This window comes from Dryobates pubescens, chromosome 2, assembly GCF_014839835.1.
Source record: "Dryobates pubescens isolate bDryPub1 chromosome 2, bDryPub1.pri, whole genome shotgun sequence".
Lineage (NCBI taxonomy): Eukaryota > Metazoa > Chordata > Aves > Piciformes > Picidae > Dryobates > Dryobates pubescens.
Genome location: NC_071613.1, coordinates 40225809 through 40247721, shown reverse-complemented (window position 1 = coordinate 40247721; position 21913 = coordinate 40225809). Strand labels below are relative to the sequence as shown.

Below are 21913 nucleotides of genomic sequence, written 5' to 3'. Positions count from 1 at the left end.
CTCAAACAGACTCACCAAGTAGTTGACTTTTATGACGGTGTTGAAACAAAACCACTGAATGATACTCACACAGCTGAACTGAATTTTGGTGGTTTTTTTCAATGCATGTGTTGTTATTGCTAGAAATCTTTACAGGGAAAAGAAGATTCCCAGTGCAAGAAGGAATTTTTTGTGTATGTGTAAGTATTTGTTATAGGAGAGGTCATTTCTCTTATGTACTGCTAGAACATCATACTTTTTCATTTTGCCAAATACCTACAAACCAGGGAACAAGCACAACTGAACATCCATAAGATGCACGTTTGTTCCCATGAAAATCACACAAGTATTTCCAAAACTTCTGAGTCTCACTTTCTGTCAGAAAATCTCACATTGATGGATCCTCCAGGAGTCAGAAGTCCATGGGTTTTGGCACGAACTGCTTCTGTTTTTGGAGAGATTTTGATCTCAAAGTTCTGAAGCAACTGTGAAAATAAATAGGATAGGTATTAGAAAAGGTGCAACATTACAGATCAAGATTAACCTGTGGAAAAGAGAGCCTAACAGACTGTCACAAGTAACATTTCTGTTACCAGTTCTGTGGAGTCTAAGTGCTACCATTCCCACACAGGAAAGAAAAAAACAGTTGTTACAAAGTTAAGATTAAAGTTAAAAACCTTTCTCCTCTGACTGAGAGAGGCCTGAGACAGTCCTCTCTGGAGCAGTTTCACACACCTAGATTAAACAGTCTGAACTACCAAAGAAACTGAGTTCTCTCTCAAACCTTGTGAGCTTCCTCTCTATGTGTTTTTGATTTCAGTTCCTTTAATATAAATAAATATATGCAATTATAAAACAAAACAATAAAGAGTGCCAATCCCATCTCACTTCTTTCTTTTCCTGTGCAGAAGGAAGCAAAACAAACATAAGACAGCAACTATCCAGTAACACCAAGTAAAACAATCACAATTCAAGGAACCAAGTATTAGAACTCCTCAACAGAATCACTAGGATTCAATCATACAAGCTATCTATGCATTAAACCTCTATTTTTCTGTACACTTAAAGAAACAGAATCAATTGCAAACAGAATCAATCATAAAATCACAAAATGCCAGGTTGGAAAGGACCTCAAGGATCATCTGCTCCAACCCTTCTAGGTAATATTATAGTTTAAATGCGCTGGCCCAGCACCCTGGAAATCTGAGTCTTAAAACTATCTGATGTAGTGGAATCTACTACTTTCCATGGGAGATTACTCCACTGTCTAACTATTCTCATGGTGAAGAACTGTTTTATGGAATCCCATCAGAATCTCCCCAGGAGTAGCTTGTACCAATTTCCCCTTGTGTTTTCCATGTGACTCTTTGTAAAATGGGCACTCCCATCTTGGTAGTCATGTTTTGTGTGCTGGTACATGAACCACAGAAATCATGAACTAAAACAAACTTCAAGAGATTTATCTCAGCCATTTTGAATCTGACTATAGAATACCTCAGCTATCTCTTTTTCAAGTTCAAGAAGCAAATGCCACAATATCTTCAACTTTTCCTAATATTAAATATCAAATACTTTCTCCTACAATCTATCTTCTCCTATCCTTCTTCAAGGAAGAATTATTTTCCTATACATAGCTACCTTTTTTCACGTTGGATGTTTGAGCAGCTTTTAATCTCATTCTTCTATTTTTCAAAGCTCTCAATTTTCTCTCTATCTTCAGAATTTCCTCCAATTTGTCTACATTGTCCTTAAAACACAGCACACAGGGCTGGTAATCACTGTCCAATTGAGAATTCACCAGTGTTTTGTAAAACTGAATGATTTAGCCCCTCTTTCTGACATACTTAATGATGTTAATGTACCCAAGAACAGCATCACCATGTCAGAATTCACATCATTGTTCTTGGCCAATTTTTTGACTATGTCCCTCCAGCCTGTTCTGTGGCACTAACTGGTCAGGTGGTCAGCAATTTGCATGCATGTGTTTGACTTCTTCTCAAGAGCAGTTACTTGCAATTGTCCTTAGAGAACAATTTTGTGTTGATTCTGGAACATTACTCCATCTTTCATAATTCTATATTCATGTCCTCTGTTTTTTTTGACATAATTCCTGTCAGCCTGGTACCCTATGCAAATCCTAAAACTAGTCTCTAATTCACCATTTACACTGCTAATGAAATAAATCAACCTAAATCAAATGCAGAAATTCTTACAGAACTGTAATGTAAAATTCTTACAGAATTTTAATTAAGTGTTTTCCCACTTTCACAGCAACTATTTGACAGCTACTGCCTCCAGCTATTTCTTTTTTTCAACCAGTTATGCATGCATTTTATAGGTACCTACATCTGGAACAAATTTTATTAATTGTGAGAACAATGTACAGGAGATGTGAAAATACTTCCTGAAGTCATAATACATGATTTATTTGAAATCTACCACATTAGGCAAGTGATGAAGTCTAAAAAGGTAATGAGACTGCTCTGAAACAATTTCATAGTATTATAGTATCAGTCAGGGTTGGAAGGGACCACAAGGATCATCTAGTTCCAACCCCACTACCATGGGCAGGGACATCCCACACTAGATCAGGCTGCCCAGAGCCTCATCCAGCCTGGTCTTAAACACCTCCAGGGAGGGGGCCTCAACCACCTCCCTCGACAACCCGTTCCAGGGCTTCACCACTCTCATGGTTGGAAGAGAACTCGAGGATCATAGAGTCCAAGCTATCACCACAGACCTCTCTCATGGTGAAGAACTTCCTCCTCACGTCCAGCCTGAATCTCCCCACCTCCAGCTTCATTCCATTCCCCCTAGTCCTATCACTACCTGATATCCTGAGAAGTCCCTCCCCAGCCTTCTTGTAGGCCCCCTTCAGATACTGGAAGCCACCTCGGAACCTTCTCTTCTCCAGACTGAACAGCCCCAACTCCTTCAACCTGTCCTCATAGGAGAGGTGCTCCAGCCCTCTGATCATCCTCGTGGCCCTAATAAGAGTTCAGTGTTTGGCAGGATGATATTTTGCATTAACTCATTGAAATTTTAACTTTTCTTCTCCTTGATCAGTTCCATGTTTCGCATGTTTCTATTTTTAAATCACTTAAATATCATCTTGGTGCTTGTACAAAGGATGTCTGCTATTTTATTCCAGTTTCTTTCCAGGAAACAACAGCAGGCTCATTATTATTTCCTTGACCCTCCTTTTCAGAAAGATGTATGTTTGTTTTAGGCATCCCCCTGACAGCTATCTCACTCTGAGTTCCAAAAGACTGATACTAATTGTTCAGAGATTGCTCCAAGTGTTTATTTAAGGAAATTCTAAGGCAAATTCAATGGAGCTTTATTTTGAAAACATAAGAAGTCTAAATATTTTTACAGTTAAGTAGCTATGAATGGTTTCCAAATCTGTGACTTTTGAATGCGCAATCTGATCTCAGTATCTAGGGTGCCTTTTAAGTTAAAAGGATGTAAATATCAGCTGCTGGGAAAGCTTCCTTTATGACAGGCAGCAATGGAATACAAAATTTATCAGTATGTACTAATTACTTATGTACCTGTAAATTATGTATACCTAAAATGATGAAAAAGTTAGAAGAGCAAGAAGAGACAGAACACACAAAAATTCTACTATTGATTGTAACACTGTGATCACAACAATTTGCTTACAAAAGCCTTTTGTACTAAGCCCATGTATTTCCTTACTCTTACCTTTAGCTTTACTTCATTTGTAAAGACTTTTTTTCTTCTGCAGTGTGGTTTTAACTAGTATGCTACATTACAAGCATGGTTATTTTCAATTTTTTAAGCTTTTGAAGGATGAGTATTGTTGACGACAGAGAATGGAATCAATACGGACGACCAATATGATGTAGTATTGTTCGTTTATTAAGGGAACCTCTACAGCTTGTATAGACTGGCAGAGCATCATTGGCCTAGCTTCATTGGTTCCCCACGAGTGACTATTATATCATACTATTATAGATTATTGGTTAAACTACCAATATCACACAAGGTTGTTGATCGACATACACGTCCTGTTATTCCAACATAACTCTCTGTGTTTATAGCTACCAGTACCTTGCTTTAGTTACATGCTGCAGGCACAGCACTATTTTGCTAAACTGCTAGCTGCTTCTGCACTTATGCTAAGCATGGCCTACCACCATGTCAAGCTCTAAGCTCATACTGCCAGATTGCTCACACTGCTTATTGCTACCATTGCCACAGAGTATACCAGACAACATTCCACAACGAGAGTTTTGAGCACCGTAAGATATCCAGAAGTGGTGTACATAGAGAAGAATCATACCAACACATTTTTCCCCTTGTAATGCTGTCACATAGTTCTAACCTGAATCAGTGCGAGATGAATTTCCAGCTCTGCGACTCTTTTTCCTATACAACTTCGAATGCCATAACCAAAGGGGATGGAACCAAAATTGTCTACTCTGTCCAAATTATCTTTCCTCAGCCAGCGCTCAGGTCGGAATTCATTTGCCATTGCAAAATTTTCTTCGCTGTATGAAGTAGTATAATGACAGAGTGCCAGCTGTGTCTGAGGGAATAAATCACATTTATATTTAAGTAGTTCAAACATACATAATAGAAGTGTTGAAAATTACTGTAATTTCTGCAATATGAGATGACAAAACTTCACAGAATCACAGAAACATTCAGGTTGGAAATGAACCTCAGGATCATCAAGTCCGACCATAAACCCTACTCTACAAATTCCACCCCTAAACCTTATGCACTGCATCTAAATGACCTTTAAATTAAGTATCTTTGAGAAATTCTAAAAGAAGAAAGGATACCTGGAAAACCAGTTCCCTATTTCAACTAGTCAAATGAAACAATCTTTGAATAATTTTACATGTGGATGGATATACTAGAGAAGATGCAGTGGAGAAGGAGGTCAGAAGCAAAGTCATAAGTATTGAGGACTGTGTCAAAGAGGAAAGAAAGGGAGAAGAAAGATATAAGATAATGGAAAAGGAAAAACTGGGGAATGGGAAGGAAAAAATAACCAAAAGACCAAAACAGAACACTTCTGGAAAATGACAAGCAAAAAGTGATGGTGGGAGAAAGAGGGAATGTATGTGGAATAGTGTTTAAATAAGTATGTCATGAATTAAGAATCCTGACTGCTTTAAAGCTACATTGTTCTAACACAAAAATGCTGTCATTTAAAATAGACCTATAGAGTTCTACTGTGATCTCTGTGTAATTGTTGAACTGTGTGAAGGAAAGATTCATAATTTTAAAAAGGAAATTAAATTCTTTCTATAAAGGGAATTAATAGGCAAAGATGAAGAAAACTGCAAGAATAATCAAATTAGTGCTTTTTAAAATCAGACTGTAACATGGCACAGAGATGTTGTGAGTAGACTCTGTTAATAGATTCAACCCTGAAGAATACTAAGAACAAGTCATGATCATAAACTTGACTAGCAAGTAAGGACCCAAATCTAAAAAATTCAACAGCAATTGTCAATTATAATATCCATTTTTGTCATACAAGCAAATACTATTGAAATACTTTCCTCTTATGCTCTAGCTTGGCAAAATCTTTTCAGATTAATGAAATGTATATCTGTTGTAACAGATCACATTTCATATACAAAAGCTAAACTGTGTTCTCTGTAGAGGACTGCAATAGAACCTACCCCTTTAGGTATCAAGTATCCTCCAACAACCAAGTCTTTTTGGGTCACTCTTCCATTCCCTGGCAATACTGGATATAATCTAGAGACAAATATTTATGAGAAGTTCAACAGCAATAACTAACACAACTTTAAAAATTCAGATTCTAATCTGCATTCACAAATATGCAATATGGATGCAACATGGATGCAACATGCATTCACAGCAAAAAGAGTTTTCAAAAGTACAGAACACCTTGGAGATTCAAAGGCCTTGAATCAGCTGTGAGAATGTGATTAATACCTGGGCAAAGTCCTTTACTAGTAAATGGAGGTTGAGCTGTTTGGTCTGTGTGTTTATTTGCTTTACACGTGTACAAACAGCCAAACATTTGGTCAAGCTGGAGACATGTTAGTACTACTCAAAGCTGAAAAGGCTTTGTCGATGCCTTCTCTAAAATCCTCTTACCCCACTCACCTCACTGTGAATGTTTGGTATAAATGCATAAAAAAGGCATGTCACATGCCTTCAATTTAAGTCAAGAAGCTTAAAATTATTGCAGTGGCACTGCAAAGTACCGGTGTGGGGGAGGAGGCAGACTAATACTTGAAAGGCAAAAATCAAGCTTTCAATTACCTACCTTAATATAAATGTCCTACACATGTGATACTACTGCTACCATGCTTAAAAACCTTACTCATTATATAATCTCTCTTATTTCATTGCCTAGGCATCCGTGGACACAATACCACTACAACAAATAAAAGCAGAGGCATCAAAAAGCAGTAACGACAGCAAAATACAGATACCAGCATGGATTCAAAATCCATTACAACTACAAGGCATTACATGTTTTAATTACTGATTGAAGTTGCCTGCTACTTACCTCAAGGTTTCTTTCAGCACAGCTCTAATCAAAGGCAATTTCGGGACATCACGAGCAACAGGAACTTGTTCTTTCCCCAGCTTACTGACTATTTCCTCATAAACACATTGTTGAACCTCCGGGTGCTTTGCCAACAAGTATGTTGCCCAGGACAAAGTGAAAGAAGTCTGCAGAAGAAACCACAACCATCATCATCAAGTCCAACAAGATTAGATTAAAAATAATTTCAAGCCAAGAAAAACAACCCCTTTTCAACTATGTGTTTTGTATATTGAAAGTTATAAAACAGACTGGCAATGATTCACATCTGGATTCAATGCAACGTTGTTAGACTTCACCATCCCCTCCTTCATCCCTTTTCCATCTAAAAATCCCCCACATATCGAAACAATTAATGCTGATACTCTCACGGTGAAATATAAAAAGTAAAAGGAAAACCAAATGCAGTCAAAAATTAGATAAAATAATACTGAAACTGGATTAAGTTAACTGTTAGTTTTCAGTGTGTGTTTTACGTTTCTTCCCAACAAAAACACTTCAAGGGAAACAAGATAAGGGAACACTACTCAGAACACTACCCATCCCTTTTAAGCATATGGTGGCCTCATCACAGCATCCAGACAAAAGGACTGATGCTATCACTGCTAAGATACTTTACCCTTTGGTAAGCAATGCTACATCACAACTGCTGCTTTCTGCCTCTTGACTGAAAGTCAGCATCCTACAGAAAGCTTTCTGAATGAAGCTCAGGGAGCAGCTTTATAAACTTCAAGTGCCCCCCAAATGTTATGCCCTCCCTCAATTAATGATTCTAATAATCACCAAGGCTCCAGAAAAGAGTTATAAAATATTGTGTACAAAGGAAGATACAGAACACAAAGCAGGAGACGGTGATTTAAAGAACCCATCATACAATCCTCTTCCACCTCAGCTGGAAAAATTGCACTTCAACACACACTAGTGGTTTAGGACACACACTGAGAGTGTGAGCTTCCTCCATCTGTACTAAGAACTAAGTAGAGAGTTTGTTTGTGATCCAATGTTTACCATTCACTTAACCATGAGTCCCTGTGTTTAAGCTACCTGGATTTCAGGAACTAATCCATTCAAACACTAGGCAAACCCAGGACATTTTGCTTCTACTATCAATTACACCAAAGATCTCTCACAACCATCACTGAAGACAGAAAATTTACCATGAAAACTGTATTTTCAGTGCTCCTGACTAAATATGGCAAAGAAAGTGACAATTCTGTTCTTCATTTGTGTTCTTCTTAGTATCTTACAGAGTTTAAGAGAGAAAAATGTTAACTTCCACTCCAATTTTCTTGAATTAAATGGTTTGGTTTTTTTCCAACTTATGTAACGAATCCAGACAAGGAGTTTCACTTTCTATGCAGGAAACAGTTTTACTGTCATTTTCTTACTCATTAGCATAACAAAGCTTAAGGTTACAAAATATGTATGGGTAAAAAATCCAGTTTCTGAAAATGTCTTATTTGGGGCTTACATTTGAGATCAATTTAGAATACAAATTCATCATGACAGTGACCTCTTACCTCCTGTCTTCAAACTAGGGTAAAATGCTAGAATTCTCATTCTCAGAACTGTTGGGATTTTTTCCTTATAATACTGAGTGGCTGTCCCTTGCTAAAATACAAGACTGTTCTACTCCTCTTAGAGCTTAGAGGGACTGGCAATTGTGCCAGCTGTATACAGAACTTCTCTGAAACACCCAGACTTCCCAGGTTCCCAGCTCCTTCATAACCTCTTAAAAATTAGCACTGTTCCAGGGACAAGCAAAACGTTTTGTAGCAAAAAAACCTGCTTTACAATTTTGTTGAAAGGTTTTATAATCCTCTAAACCTCCTTCAGTTTCTATGACAAAATGAAATCTGAAGCAACAGAAGTGGGGCAGGGGGGAGGGAAGATTCCCTTAATTTCTGCTTTGTACTTGGAAATCAGAAGTACCCTCCTCTCACAAAGAGACTGCTGCCAACTGAGAAAGCCGAGTCAAATGGAAAGAGAAACTCTTGTTGGCATGAACTTGAGCATTGTCCTTCTAGTTTAATGAAAACTCTGTCACACAATAAAAATGGAAAATTATTGGACTGAAAGATTAGTAAATCAATGGAATAAACAACTGTGCTTTACTTAAGAACCAAGCACCAAAAAAGTCCTACAAACTCATAAACCCTTGGGATGTTTAACCAATGGAATAATCCTCAGCACATAAACAAGCTTTATATATGGTTCTTAATTTGGCATTCAAAAGTATTACTGTTGTGGTTTTCTTTCGTTTGGCTGGTTTCTTTAAAAACCTTACCAATTTTCTTAGATAAAAATAAATAAATAATGCAGTTATCCAGAGAGGTTTCCTTAAGCTACTTTACTTTTTTGTTTGTTTGTTGGTTGGTTTCTACTTTAGGTCTATTAAATAAAGTCTTACATTGCACCTTCTTTATCAAATTCACATTAAAAACAATCTCAGTTCAATTGTTATCAATAAGCACCACTATTACTGTAATTCTAAATAACTGCATATACACTGAATGTGCAACACAATAACTCATTTAAATCTTTTCTTGTTCTTCTGATAGTCCTGCTGCAGTCAATACCAACCTACACTGATAGTAATGAGAGGAAGGGAAGGTATATACATGACCTTAATGTTTCTTCAAATATTTTAGATGACAAATCAGAAGATAAGGACAGCTGGCCACTTGAAACACTTCACTAGGTGTTAACATATTGTGTATCTCCAGATGGGTCTTGGAGATATTCAAGACCCACCTGGATGCATTCCTGTGATCTGGTATAGGTGATCCTGTTCTGCAGAGGGGTTGGACTAAACAATCTACTGAGGTCCTTTCCAGCTCTTAACATTCTGTGATATATTAATATATGGCCTCTTTAATACTGTCCCTGCCCATGGCAGGGGGATTGGAACTAGATGATCCTTGTGGTCCCTTCCAACCCTGACTGATATTATGATATTATAAACCCTATTACCACAGGTCTGTGCCTCAGACTGGCTGTGTGTTGCCAGTACAGGCATGGGCAGAGTTAATTTATGCCTTACCCACATGGGTGGGACTAACAGCCCTCTCCTAAAGCACTTCAGCAGAAACTGCCTATCTGGTCCATAATGTTTGTCCCAGTTGATTTAATTAGCCACGCATGAAAATCCTTTACCAAATTCTACAGATGATAAATTTGTTTTACACTTTCAGTAGCCCTTTCTATTGTGGTCTATCTAAAGAAGCACAAATAGCAACTTGATATTCAAACTAGTGGAAGAAAATATGTAAAATTCTTGCTGAATGTAAAAGCAATTGCTCTTATATCTGGTTAATGAACTTTGGAATACACTTCCAAATGATGAGTTCCTGTAAATCACAGCTAGAACAGAACACTGACTTAATTCCAGTAGAAAGAGTACACAGTGCTGTGTTTTTTATTGCTTTAAGATACCATGACTTAAATGTGTCAAAAATTACGTCCTTACAAACAACATAACCACCTGAAGACAGCTGTGAATGGTAACAGTTTACAAAACCAACAGTGCACAAGAAAAGTGATAACAAGCTTACTGTGTCCACTCCTGCCAGAAGCATTTCAGTCATATTGGCATAGATCTCTTCCAAAGTAAGTTCCTTACTCACTAGGAGGTGTGTAAGTAGCCCACCATTCACCACTTCTCCTTGGTTCAGCTGAGACTGAATAGTCTTCAATTTGTTATCAACATGGATTTGACCTTTGGAATTTAGAAAAACAGTTCAGCCTTCATTTTTAGTTTTCTTCTTCTATTCAGTAATGACATATTTCCCTGATGCTACACTACACAGTCAAAATAAAAATAATAACATTAAATCTATTTTTTCTCAGGGAAAAGAAAACAGAATGGTAGTGGAGGTCCTTGGGTACTCATGGTAATGATAGACTGAGCTGAGAATGCTGAGCACAAAGAAAGGACACACAACACTATAGTTTGTCAGGGAGCAAAGGGAGCTCAAGGTCAAATTTTCATGCCCACCTGGCTTGTTTTCTGATGACTCTGCAAGCAGTGGCAGACTCTGCAGAGCATGCTGCAACTCAGCATACTGAGGCTGCTACAAGCCTTAGCCGCTAACAGAGGGTTGAAGCCGCAGAACTGAATTACACTGAGGACAAAGATCACGAGCATCAAGTAATAAACAAACTTGTAAACTTCAGTGAATGACATTTTGAGTCATTTCAGCCACAGTCCCTTTTATATTTTACTAACTACAAACAGCATCCTCAGTGAAACAAGGGCTCTTAAAAGAGGAAAGCTCCTCAGGAAGCTAATGCCTTGCAGAACAAGCTTATAAAAAAGTGAACTAGAATCAACACGCTCCTTTACGAAACCTACACAAATACACACATCACATCCAGTGATTTTTACCAATAATTCCTTTTCCACAAAAGGATTAAATAAACAAACAGCATCACAAGCTTCAAATGGAACAAATTCCTCAAGAACAGTCTTTCAGCTGCTGTTAGGATGAAGTCTGCTGCTTTTTTTTAACCCAAAAAAGGAAACAAGAGTACCTTATTATGGAAAATAATTTAAAAGTGGCAGTGTAAAAAAGCATCTTTCAAAGAAAACACACCTGTATCAGCATTAAATGGATTCCCTGATGCCTATGATAGGTAGAGATCAAAATATATTTATTAGGCATACTAGAAGTTAAGAAACTGAAGACTCTACCCCGAAGAAGACATACATAGACCTAGCTAGCCAAACAGTGCTAACAAAATGAATTTTTAAATGCATGCAGCTTGCTAACATTAGAGGGGGAAAAGGGGTTTAGGGAATTTGAACACTCCAGAATAGATAGGTGAGACAAAGAGAAAGAGAGAGACAAGAGAGGGAGAGATAGAGAGGGAGAGAAAGCAAAGACAGCTCCATCTTCTTTCCTACATGAAAGCTGATTCATGAAGTAGCTTTATTTACAAATGCCATGGAATGCTTTATTTACAAATGCCATGTTGTAGTACAGCAGTGTACTTCTGTGTTAACTAAGATGCTCGTATGTGTATACATACACTTCATGAAGAGTTTAATTAATTGCTAGAGTAAAACTTTTTAACTTTCTAGCCAGTTTTAGCAGTGACTGAACTGAAAACTAGCTGAGCACTTGCTGAAGTCAAAAAAACTACCCTCATTAAACTCTGAGTGCCTTAAGATAAAACCTTGGCAAAGAGCTCGGATCTGGAGTGAGAACCACGTGCAGAGACAGACAAAGACAAATAGCAAAACAGCAGTAAAAAAACCACAGGGGAACATTTAGAATGTACTGGTAAAATTATTTTTCAATAAATTATATTTTTAAATGGTTCTCTTGGCCAATCTGCATTTAGTATGAAACTCCCTTCTGCCACAAATCTTCTTATGATTTTGGAAGAGAAACGTAGCATGTCCTGTTCAAACACACACACAGACCCTGCAGAACGGCAGATGACATTTTCTACTACTAAATCTTACTAAATTTGAAGAGTCCATCCCAGGATCTGCAGAACTCTCTCCAGGGTTTTGGAATAAGTGGACGAAGCCATTTGGGAATAGCACCTGCATACATAGTGGTCTTAAACATGCTAAACATCAACTCCAGAGCCTCAATGTATTCAAGGGTCTGCTGTGGGACGTTGTTTTCCAGGCAGCCCAACCGGCATTCATACAGAATGGTCGCAATACCTGCACATACAAAATCAAAGAATTTCCTATACACAGGCATATATACAGCTTACTAAATAAAGGAATTGAAGTGCTAACATAATGGAACTACCTTCCAAAAATGTTTAGTTACCATTACTGCCGTCAGAAGCAGATGAAATAGATATTTAAAATACAGAAAAGAAATCCCCAAAAAATTGTAGTGAGACAGGTTACTATGTCAGTAACACTCAGCATGAGAAGGCAGCCAGGAATTCCATCAGAAGGAGAGCAGCCCTCCAGCATGTCTGCTGTGTCATGCATTGCACCACAAATCCTGAGCCTGCCATGCTGGCCTCTGAGCATACAGAGACATCCAAGTCCAAAGGCAGTTCGGAGAAGGCAGAGTTTCTAGCAGTGGCTGTGTCTTTCTTCATCATAAGATGTAAACAGATAACAAGCATGCATAAATGAGTACAGAGCTTGCACTCTAGACAGTGATTTTATGCACACAACATACTCCACATGGTCCTGAAAATCATTGTTGCAAGGGACAGTATTGACTCCTCTCTTGTTCCTGACTTGCTATATTTTCCTTAGATGTTTTCCTGCAATATTGCAGTGATCCCTACTAGAAATACCATTTCCTCCCCAAAGAACATTACTTTACATATTTTTATTCAAGTCTTCTCAACTTTGGAGCAATTCTTCCATTTATCAAGTTAATTCTTACCCATCCATTAGTGTCTTTGCAATCTCTTGGCTCAGTGTTTATAAACATAGAACTCAGCCAGAAACTGCCCTACTGGAATTAGCCAAAATGTTCTCTCGGTTTGACAGCAAGCCATTTTTAATTACTTCCTGAACACAGGTTTCTAGTAACTTTTCCTCCTAGCCTGAAAAAAAAAATCACACAGTAAAGCATAAAACTCATTCCTATTATAAAAATAATCTCATTTCATTATTTTCCTAAAATCCAGAGAGGAAATTAGGTAACTTAAAAAGGCATTTAGATAATTTCTCAAAGCCATCCGCATCAAATCAAATGTTTCTTTAAAAAAATAAATAATTATGCTTTTAAATTCATTAGTTAATAGTTTGGCCACATCTTTCCAGGAAATACTAGAATCACTGTTAAGTAGATAATTAAAGCAACCAGTCTTCTAACACCCTAGTCTCTTTATTCTAATTTTTTTCCTATTAAAAACAGGTACACTAGACAATTATGTTTAAGCTTGATCTTGGCCTCCATCAAACTCTATATAAATTCTCAAGTGTATAGATAGATAGATAGATAGATACTTTTTCCCTCTTATTTGCTTTGTATTTCTACTTTGTTGACAAAAAAAATAATTTTAAATTCTGGCTTCTTTCAACTTAATCTTCTTTCCCCAATTTTCTTCTCTGGGAAGATATTTTTCTGTGCCTTTTGTTTCTCTTGTGCCTCTTTCAGCAACTGCTAGTTTTTATGCATTCTTTTACTCTTTACATGGTCCTTTCAGAAAAATCTTACACATTGGTTCCTTGAACAGTTGACAATAAGTTAATTGAAACTGCAATTCATACAGGAAATGAGTGTGTGTCAGGCACAAGTTATAAATGAAAAGCTAAAAGAATGTGAAGAATTTAAATTAACCCATCAGTTAAAGTGAATTTGTAAGCTCAGGCTTTAAGACTCCATAAAACTCTTAGTTTAATGTGACTAAAAGGTAACTCAGTACAATGCCATTTTTAGACACAATTAATGTAGTGCAGACTCAGGCTAGTTTACCAAACAAGCAATCAGCATTCTGATACAGCTTCATCATAGATGATCAATGTGGGAATTCTTGCAAATCTCAAACTATTCAGCAACCTGTCAGCAAAGAGTAACAATGTTTTTCAGTGTCACTATGTATAACAAGATCAGGTTGTATGCAAAGGAATGCATGAATTATGAATCATCATGAAATTTCTATCCTAGCTTAGGCTGGGGTTCCATTTAGCATTCCCTCAGTAATGGTAGTCGGGGGCCGATGATTTTTAAAGCAAGCATAACGATCCCACACTTGGCATGTCTAGTCAGGGAACAGCATTATCTTTTCCAACTTCAGGTCACAAACAGAATTCAGATACATTGCACAGTGATTCCCCATCCGGAATTTGGGCAGTATGTTGTAGAAGTCACACTGTTAGAAGGTCAACACTCTTATTCTTGAGAAATTAATACAGAAATATGGAATACTGAAACGGCTTAGGGTCTGGATTCTATATTTCACCTCTACACCAGCACTTGTACAGGAATTGTCCCTTAATACAAGGTCTCATCCCTTCAGACTCTACAGAGGAATTCTACTGATATCTGCTGCACTAAGCTGGAAGATGCCTGAATGCAGAATATCAAGCTCTCCTTTTCAGATGAATCACAACTGGGCAACAGTAGTTTGACAAAAGTGCCTGACCATAAGCACGCTGCTTTAGTCCATTCCTTTTACAGATGTTAGACATCCTGTGCTTACCTTCCATGGAATACTTGAAGAAAAGATTGTTAACATTTGTCACTGTTTCCCCATCATCCTCTTGACTTCTGAGGGTGTGGATTCTTTTAATTAAGTCTGTGACCACTTCATTGACTCCTTCAGAGTAAACAGCCACATCTTTGGGTTTCAGAATTTTTTGCCTCAGTACACTTCTCATTTTCAGCCATTGTTCCCCCTCCCTAGAAGAAATTATTAATAATGTCCATAGGCAGTTTTCCTGAACAATCATCAGCTTGATAAGATCTTCACAAGTGGTGACATAAAAATGATGTCCAATGATAATGTGTACTTGCTATTACGCTCCTACATTTTTATTCTGTGTTTATTGACCATCCTCATTAAATTTCAACATATATGTACATGTGGAAGTCAGTCTCTGTTTTGAGTGACAGAACTTGTCCACTCTATTCTTAACTTAGAATAGAAGTATAGAATAAACCGGGATAGAAGAGACCTTCAAGATCATCGTGTCCAACCCCTCAACCAATCCAACCCACCTAAACAACTAACCCATGGCACCAAGCACCCCATCAAGTCTCTTCCAAAGTGTCTCTATATTATTATTCTAGTAGTAGCAAAAAATTTTATTAAAACTATTTTAAATAAAAAATATTTGAATGGATAATCTGCAAAAGCTAGCTTTTACCTGGAACTGGTGCTTAATTACCAAAGAAAGGTATCATATTCAGATCTGAAAAATCGGCAGCTTGAGCTATTACCATAAATTCCATTACTGATATATCACATTCCATTAGCCTAATTCTAAACCTAGAAAGCAACAGTACAGCAGACCTAGCTATGGAGAAACAACTTACAGCTAGATTCTCCTTTAGCTGATCTGTGTATTGAAATCTTTGTACTGAAGACTACAAATCCAAATTCTAGCATCTGCATGCTTCACATGAGCAGAGTATTTGGAAACATTACTTCCAGGGATGCCTTTAAATTCCTTAGGAGAACAGGCATTTGTCTTTTTATGCATTTATTTTTAATTGCTGTGTATTTATCATTAAACTCTTTCACCTGGAGCAATGCTGCTGCAAAGTACAGAAACTTACTGGCCAGCAAAAGAATTGAATCTCTTTAACAGACATTTCCTGACTATCTCTTGATTTAAGATCTCATTTCACAAAATATCAAGGAACTCTTAGTTTGACTCTGCATCTCAGCCTATGATCTGAGTCTGCAGTCCAATACATAAATGCCTTTTGCTACCATGAAAGAAACAGACTGCCCATGACTCAGGAAATTTGTTTCCCTCCAAATAAACATCCTATGTCAGTGGGGACTGAGTAGTTCCCAGTGGCAGTTAACCACACCCACATGCATTGCCAGTTTATGCAAGCTTTAAAGACAGAACTCTTCCAGAATCAGCCACATGCAAAACGGTCTTCACAGGGGTGCATTACAGTGTGAATTTACCATAGAGTGACTTCTCTGCATTAATCTAGTGAGGGGGCACTTTGGTGAACAGTAAAGCTAAAGCCAACCTGAGACAAGTCTACACAGCACACTGCCAACTGGATGCAACAGTTTAGATCTGAAGCAATAAAACCACATTTGTACAGTGCTGTGCCAAAGTTAGTAAGCCCTTTTCTGTTTCCAGGTAAGTGAGTCAGCTCAGACAGCTCTAGTTAATACACATTCCCTAAGAATGCCTTTATTCAAGGTATTTTACTCCACATTCAAACTACACATCGTTAGCATCCCTTTGAAAATTTACAGAACAGACAATTTAGCATAAATTCCTACCCTCCTCCCTCAACTAGACACTGATTTCCCCACACAGAGAAGCCTTCAGAAAAATGTCTAAACTTTTTCAAGAAAACAATGAAGGAGTAACAACACTTACGCAGAAATAAGGCCTGTGGCTCTCCCTCGTAAGTCTCTGTATTCCTGCCAGGATTCCATGTTAGCTCTTTGTGGTGCTCTGCCTTCTGCTCGGAGGACTTGAGCAACCATATCTCGATCTGCAATGGATACGACAAACTGGGGACCAAAGTGAGACTTGAAGATCTTTCCATATTCCTGAGTGTGTTTTTGCTACAGAAACAAAGAGAAACAGAAAGTAAAATATTATTAAGGAAAAGCATCTCAAAAGGAAATCAACAATTTGTCATACAGTGAACCAATCCATCACATCTAGAACTTGATCTCCAGCCTTCCAGTCAAAGTATTACTGTGACAAATTCACAAGGAAAACAGAGAGGTCACCACTGCTCAGGGCCTCTGACTGAAAAGGTCCAAAGCTCTAAGGCACAAAGCGTGAGTGAAACCAAATACTGAGAAGATTAAAAGGACCTGGGGTGAAAAAACACCCCTTCAGATCAAATGTCTTAGAAGGAATGTCTGGAAAAATGTAAACATGGAGGTAAATAGGGTGAAATTAACAGTATAACACAAAGATGCAGGTTGATGATAGCATAGCAGCTTAGTGCAAAAATGCACTTTGGGACAGCTTCATCAGCAATGAACTTTACAAACACATACATTAATTCTACAAAAGGAAGGAAAAGCCGAGGTCTTATGCCTGCAGGGAGGTTTATTTAGTGGCTGTTCCACAAGTTGTATGATTCAAGCTGGAGGCAAGCAACAGGCAATTATGAAAGAGGACTGGAAAACATCAAATTATGTATTTAAAAAAAAAAAAAGAAGAAAGTTTTTCAGTAAGACTGCACTATCCCTGTCTCATGAAATCTGATTATTTCAAACAAATTTCATTCTGACAAGGTCAAGGAATGAAACACCCGGCTCCTACAAATTTACTTGGAGTAGAGGTACATCATCATTTTCAGGGAAAACAAAACAAAAGAAAACAAAAAACTGCAAAGAAATTGTTAAGGAGATATTATGAGGAATGTAGATTTAAGGAAACTTTAAACTTTGCAGATTAAAGTAACGAGAGAAACTGATGAAAAGTTAACTTTGCATCTAATCTAATCTGCATCTAATCTAAAGACATCTGCCTGCAGATTTGTGTTGATTACAAATTAAAGATGTTTGATTTGACTACACTAGGGAAAGCCTAGAGCTGACCCAAGATTAACTCATCAGAAATATTTTTTTAAATCAGTCTTGGTTACAGAGCTGAATTGTTTAATTGCCAACAATAAGTTTAAGACATGAATCACTCTTCAGCATATGGTACCAAGAGCTTATAAAAACTGTAACCCTTTTTGCCTAGTTTCCAAATAAAACAAGAGTTGTGCAATTGTGGTCTCTGCCAGTCTCCTCTTAAATACTTTTGGAACACAATGGCTAATTTCAGTCAAGTTTAACAGAGAGTTAAAGGTCTCCTACAACTATATTCTTACCATTTTCAAAATGCAGCATCTGTGCTGAAATAAGACAGACACACTGCAGCAAGAACTCAAACACCATGGTTTCTGCTTGGTCTGCTGCCAACTATACACAACAGACATGCCAGTGTATAAGCACTCCCAAAACCCAGTGTATCTTGTGCCTTGAAGATATTTTAGGGATACTGAAATTGTACTTGGAGAGAACTGAAAGCATGAGTTGGGAGATAAGAAGTAGAAGGGGTACAAGTCACCAGTCACAGAAAAACAGGTTCAACAAATGTTGCTACTTATGGGACAGCTTGTTTTTTTCCACTGATGGTTAGGTTTATGTGGGAGGAAAAACCTCAAGAGAAAATAAATCAAGTGTCAAGACATACAAACAAATAAATGAAATCCTAATTTTCAACCAGAAACTGACAAGGACAAGGTATTTGCACATCTCTTGCTTTCAACAGAATGATGTTCGGTGTGTCAACTTTGTGTTTAAAGAAATACCCAGAATCTGTCTTCCATATTTTCTATCACATCATAGGTTTTCTTTCCTGTTCCAAACCTTGAAAATATTACACTTTAATGTCTCACATACCACTCTCACATCAAACATTCTTTCACACATCATAAATTCAAACTGCCAGCATATAAACCTTCCCCCTTCACCTTTCTTTATACTTGCGTAGTAGTGATGAGACAAAAGAGATCTAACCCCATCAAATTACTTTGCCTTTGTCATAATTGCTGTAGGCACCACTGCTTTGGCCAGGACTAACTGGAATCATGTTACAGAAAACAGAACCTCCTTTGTGAAAAGCCTTCAGCTTCCCTACCCCTTCTGCATATAGCGTACAAATATTTGTGTGCTCCGAAGGACATCGTTTAAGTGGCTGTGCTGGTTACCAAAGGGGTTTGGATTAATTAATTCCTGATGTTCACTGTATTGTTAAATTTAACAGACTGTTTTTAATCCAGGTAATACCAGCATGTATGCAAACAGTGCATCCGTGACTTGAAAAGTGACTTTTGAGACTCTGAACAGAATTAAAAATAGTATCATATTACAACTCCTTCTTACCCTTCCTCACACTTTTCTTTCTATGAATAACATTCATTAAAGAAGAAAATTTCTGTATCAGCTACTGATAGTGAAAAGAACACACTATTTAGGTTCTTACAGTCTTTTTAATATTTTGAATAATTTTCACTGCTTTGACAGTGAAAGAGCTTGGATTCAATGGAAGGGATTTTTTTTGTAGAGTTATGAGACGATGGTGAATGCCTCACAATTTTGTACACTACCACAGAGTGCTGGGGGGGAGACATACTATGTAACAAAAAGCTTTATCTGTCATGAAGCTTCATCTTTGTGTGTCTGTCAGCAAGCAGTGGGGTTCATCATCAGCAATCTAGTTTGGCTGCCACCAAACAGCACACACAAGGAGGATAACATTTCTTTTTAGAAATCTAAATGGCAAATATAACAAAGTCAGATAAACCCAAGCAACTTATGTGGCCTTTTTTTCACTGTTTGCTGCCGGGCAGGTGTTTTTAAGACCTTTGTAAATCCTAACTTTCAAGTTTTGATGCTCAAACTACTTAAAATTCTGACATGTTCTTTTTAGCTTCCCTTTTCTGTTTTTAATTCCCTCTCTGTAATTTTTATTTATTTATTTATTTCAGTGATTTTTCAGGCAGTGAACATTTCAGGATTGCTTGCCAATCTCTTCCTAGTGACCTGAGAAAGGTCACTAACAAAAGCAAAATAACTGAATGATGCATTTGATGTATTCCCAACATCTGTACTGCCAGTGGAAAGCGTTATGGATCCACAACTATGAAAGGGTGAAACCCACTGCTTCACTCCTGCAAAAACAAGTGTGCACTTTAGAATCACTTGGACTACATGGGGAAAGGGCCCCAGGAGGTGCACTGTGACTTTTTAGGAATGAAACCCACATGTTTGGCCAAGCAACCAAAAAATACTTCTTGGATAGAGAGAGCCTTATGGTAAGGGGGCTGCCCATGCAGACATCCCAGAAATGCTGTGTAGAGGATGGTACACGTCCGAGTGTTCACCGATCTCCTCTCCCAAGCATAGATAACTGCTCATCACCGACCCTGGCCAGGCACGACTGAAGAAGGGGACTGTCCGCCGCCTGTGGACCACCACACGAGTTATCCAAAACACAAAGGCCAGCTCTCAAGCCCCTCACAGATTCATCATCTCCCATTCCACTGCGTACTCCAAAGCCGCTACATGCCCGGTGACAGGAGCTGCTCTTCAGCCTCCCTTTTCTCACCCTGCCATCAGCCTCGCGCCGCCATCAAGCCCCGCTTCCCGCCACTCGCTTCCCCTCCCCCGCACTGTCCGCCAATGGAGACTCCAAGTGAGGGGGCGGCGCAGCTCAGGCCAGGCAGCGCCATCCGCCGCTGCATCCTCATTCACCCTCCCCCCCGGGAAAGTTTCAAACCGCCCGCCTCCAGCTGAGGGGAGAGGGGCGGCAGCCGAGGGCCGGCCAGCGCTGACGGCAGCTGGGCCAGGCGCATCTACCGCCCCCTCAGGGGATCTATATATGCAAAGTGTATTTATGTAAGGGGAGGCCAGGGTGGAAGACAGGGCTGGAAACACAAAATGGTCTCTGGCTATAGCAGAGGAACGCAGAGCTGAACAGAAGGCAAGAAAGCGGAGGGATGATCCGCACAGCGGCCGGGCGCTAGAGCCTCAGCCGCGGCATGACTGCGGCGGTCGCGGGTGGACACAGCCCGGGCCGCTGGCACGGCCTCACCCTCAGCGTAGGTGCTGCGGTCCCAGAGCCGCCGAGGAAAGACCACGTTTCCCAGCTCCGCCCACCAAAAACAAGTCCTCTGCGTCTGTGGAAAAGCCCTGCTCGAAAATATGAGATTTTAAAGTTTTGTATCATTGGGTGACCTAAGGCACCTACCTAAAAGTTCAAAACGCGCGCAGGGACGAACAGAGCTCAAAGACCGGGAGTGCCGGCGCGGCCACCCCACGTTCGGGCCACGGGGGGAATGCTGGGGCAGGGTGCCGACACGGATCGCAAGCCACCTACACTCCTACTCCAAACAAAAGTGCTAAACCCCTCCAAGGGCCGCGGGAGCCGGCGACTGAATGGGGGGGATGGATCCTCTGAGTCCCGGCTCCTTCCCGACAGCGGGAAGGCGGCGATGACCAGCAGCGGTGCTGGTAGCCCGGTGGTTAAGCAGCGTTTTGTGAGGGGAGAAAATCAATGGTCTGAATAATCCCGGCCTGAATAAAACATTAAGTAGCCGAGTAAGCTGTACCTGGATTTCATGAATGCGGCCGAAGCCGTCCTTCCAGAAGAACTCGTAGAGGTTGTAGAGGGTGTTGGGTCCAGGCATTTCTTGCAGGCTCTTCACCCTGCCAAGCCGGTGCGGGGTGGGCTTCAGCATCTCCTCGCCTTTGTTCTTTGCCGCTGCTGGCGAGTTATTCTGCACCTCCAGGGACTGGCTGCTGGCAAGTTTGGGCAGCTGGTGAAACCTGCTGACAAAAATCGCGTGGTAAAAGTAAGTGCTCTCAGATTCAAGCGTTCGCTTGCATTTCTTTGTCCAAACCCTAGTGAAGAAAGACATGTTTCTTAATTTCAGAGAGGTCCACTTTGCTCCTGCAGCTGCTTTTTATTTGGTTGCTCTTTCTTCACTGCCTGCTTTAACTTGTACAAGCAGCACTTCTCCAAACTCTTACTGCATGAGCATCAGTTTACACAGACCATTATTTAACGCTCCCTCCCCTAGGGCTGGGAAAGGGGGGTGGGTCTGGGATGAGACTTGAATAGAACGAACCTATTATTTTGTATAATTCAAATCAGATAAATGTATCCATTTAAGCATGAACCAAAAGTTTAGGGTTTTTCCCTTTCTTCCCCCACTGGTT

At 39.2% G+C, this 21913-nt stretch overlaps 1 protein-coding gene across 1 annotated transcript; it reads right to left on the bottom strand.

Annotated features, from left to right (window-relative positions):
• Positions 1-347: 347 nt before the first annotated feature.
• LOC104309823 (cytochrome P450 27C1) lies at positions 348-21612 on the bottom strand. Its single transcript, XM_009911187.1, has 9 exons — positions 21304-21612; positions 16557-16747; positions 14684-14883; positions 12018-12227; positions 10102-10265; positions 6509-6675; positions 5646-5724; positions 4331-4534; positions 348-464 (listed from the first exon to the last, which is right to left on the bottom strand). The coding sequence occupies exons 1-9, from the start codon at positions 21610-21612 to the stop codon at positions 348-350; spliced, it is 1641 nt and encodes a 546-aa protein (XP_009909489.1).
• Positions 21613-21913: the final 301 nt, after the last annotated feature.

Coding starts and splice junctions, on each gene's coding strand:
- LOC104309823 (XM_009911187.1), bottom strand. CDS start 21,612: ATGTCTTTCTTCACTAGGGTTTGGACAAAGAAATGCAAGCGAACGCTT. Junction 4,535..5,645: donor GATACTTGATACCTAAAGGG/GTAGGTTCTATT, acceptor TTATTCCCTCAG/ACACAGCTGGCACTCTGTCA. Junction 465..4,330: donor TTCATCTCGCACTGATTCAG/GTTAGAACTATG, acceptor TTATTTTCACAG/TTGCTTCAGAACTTTGAGAT.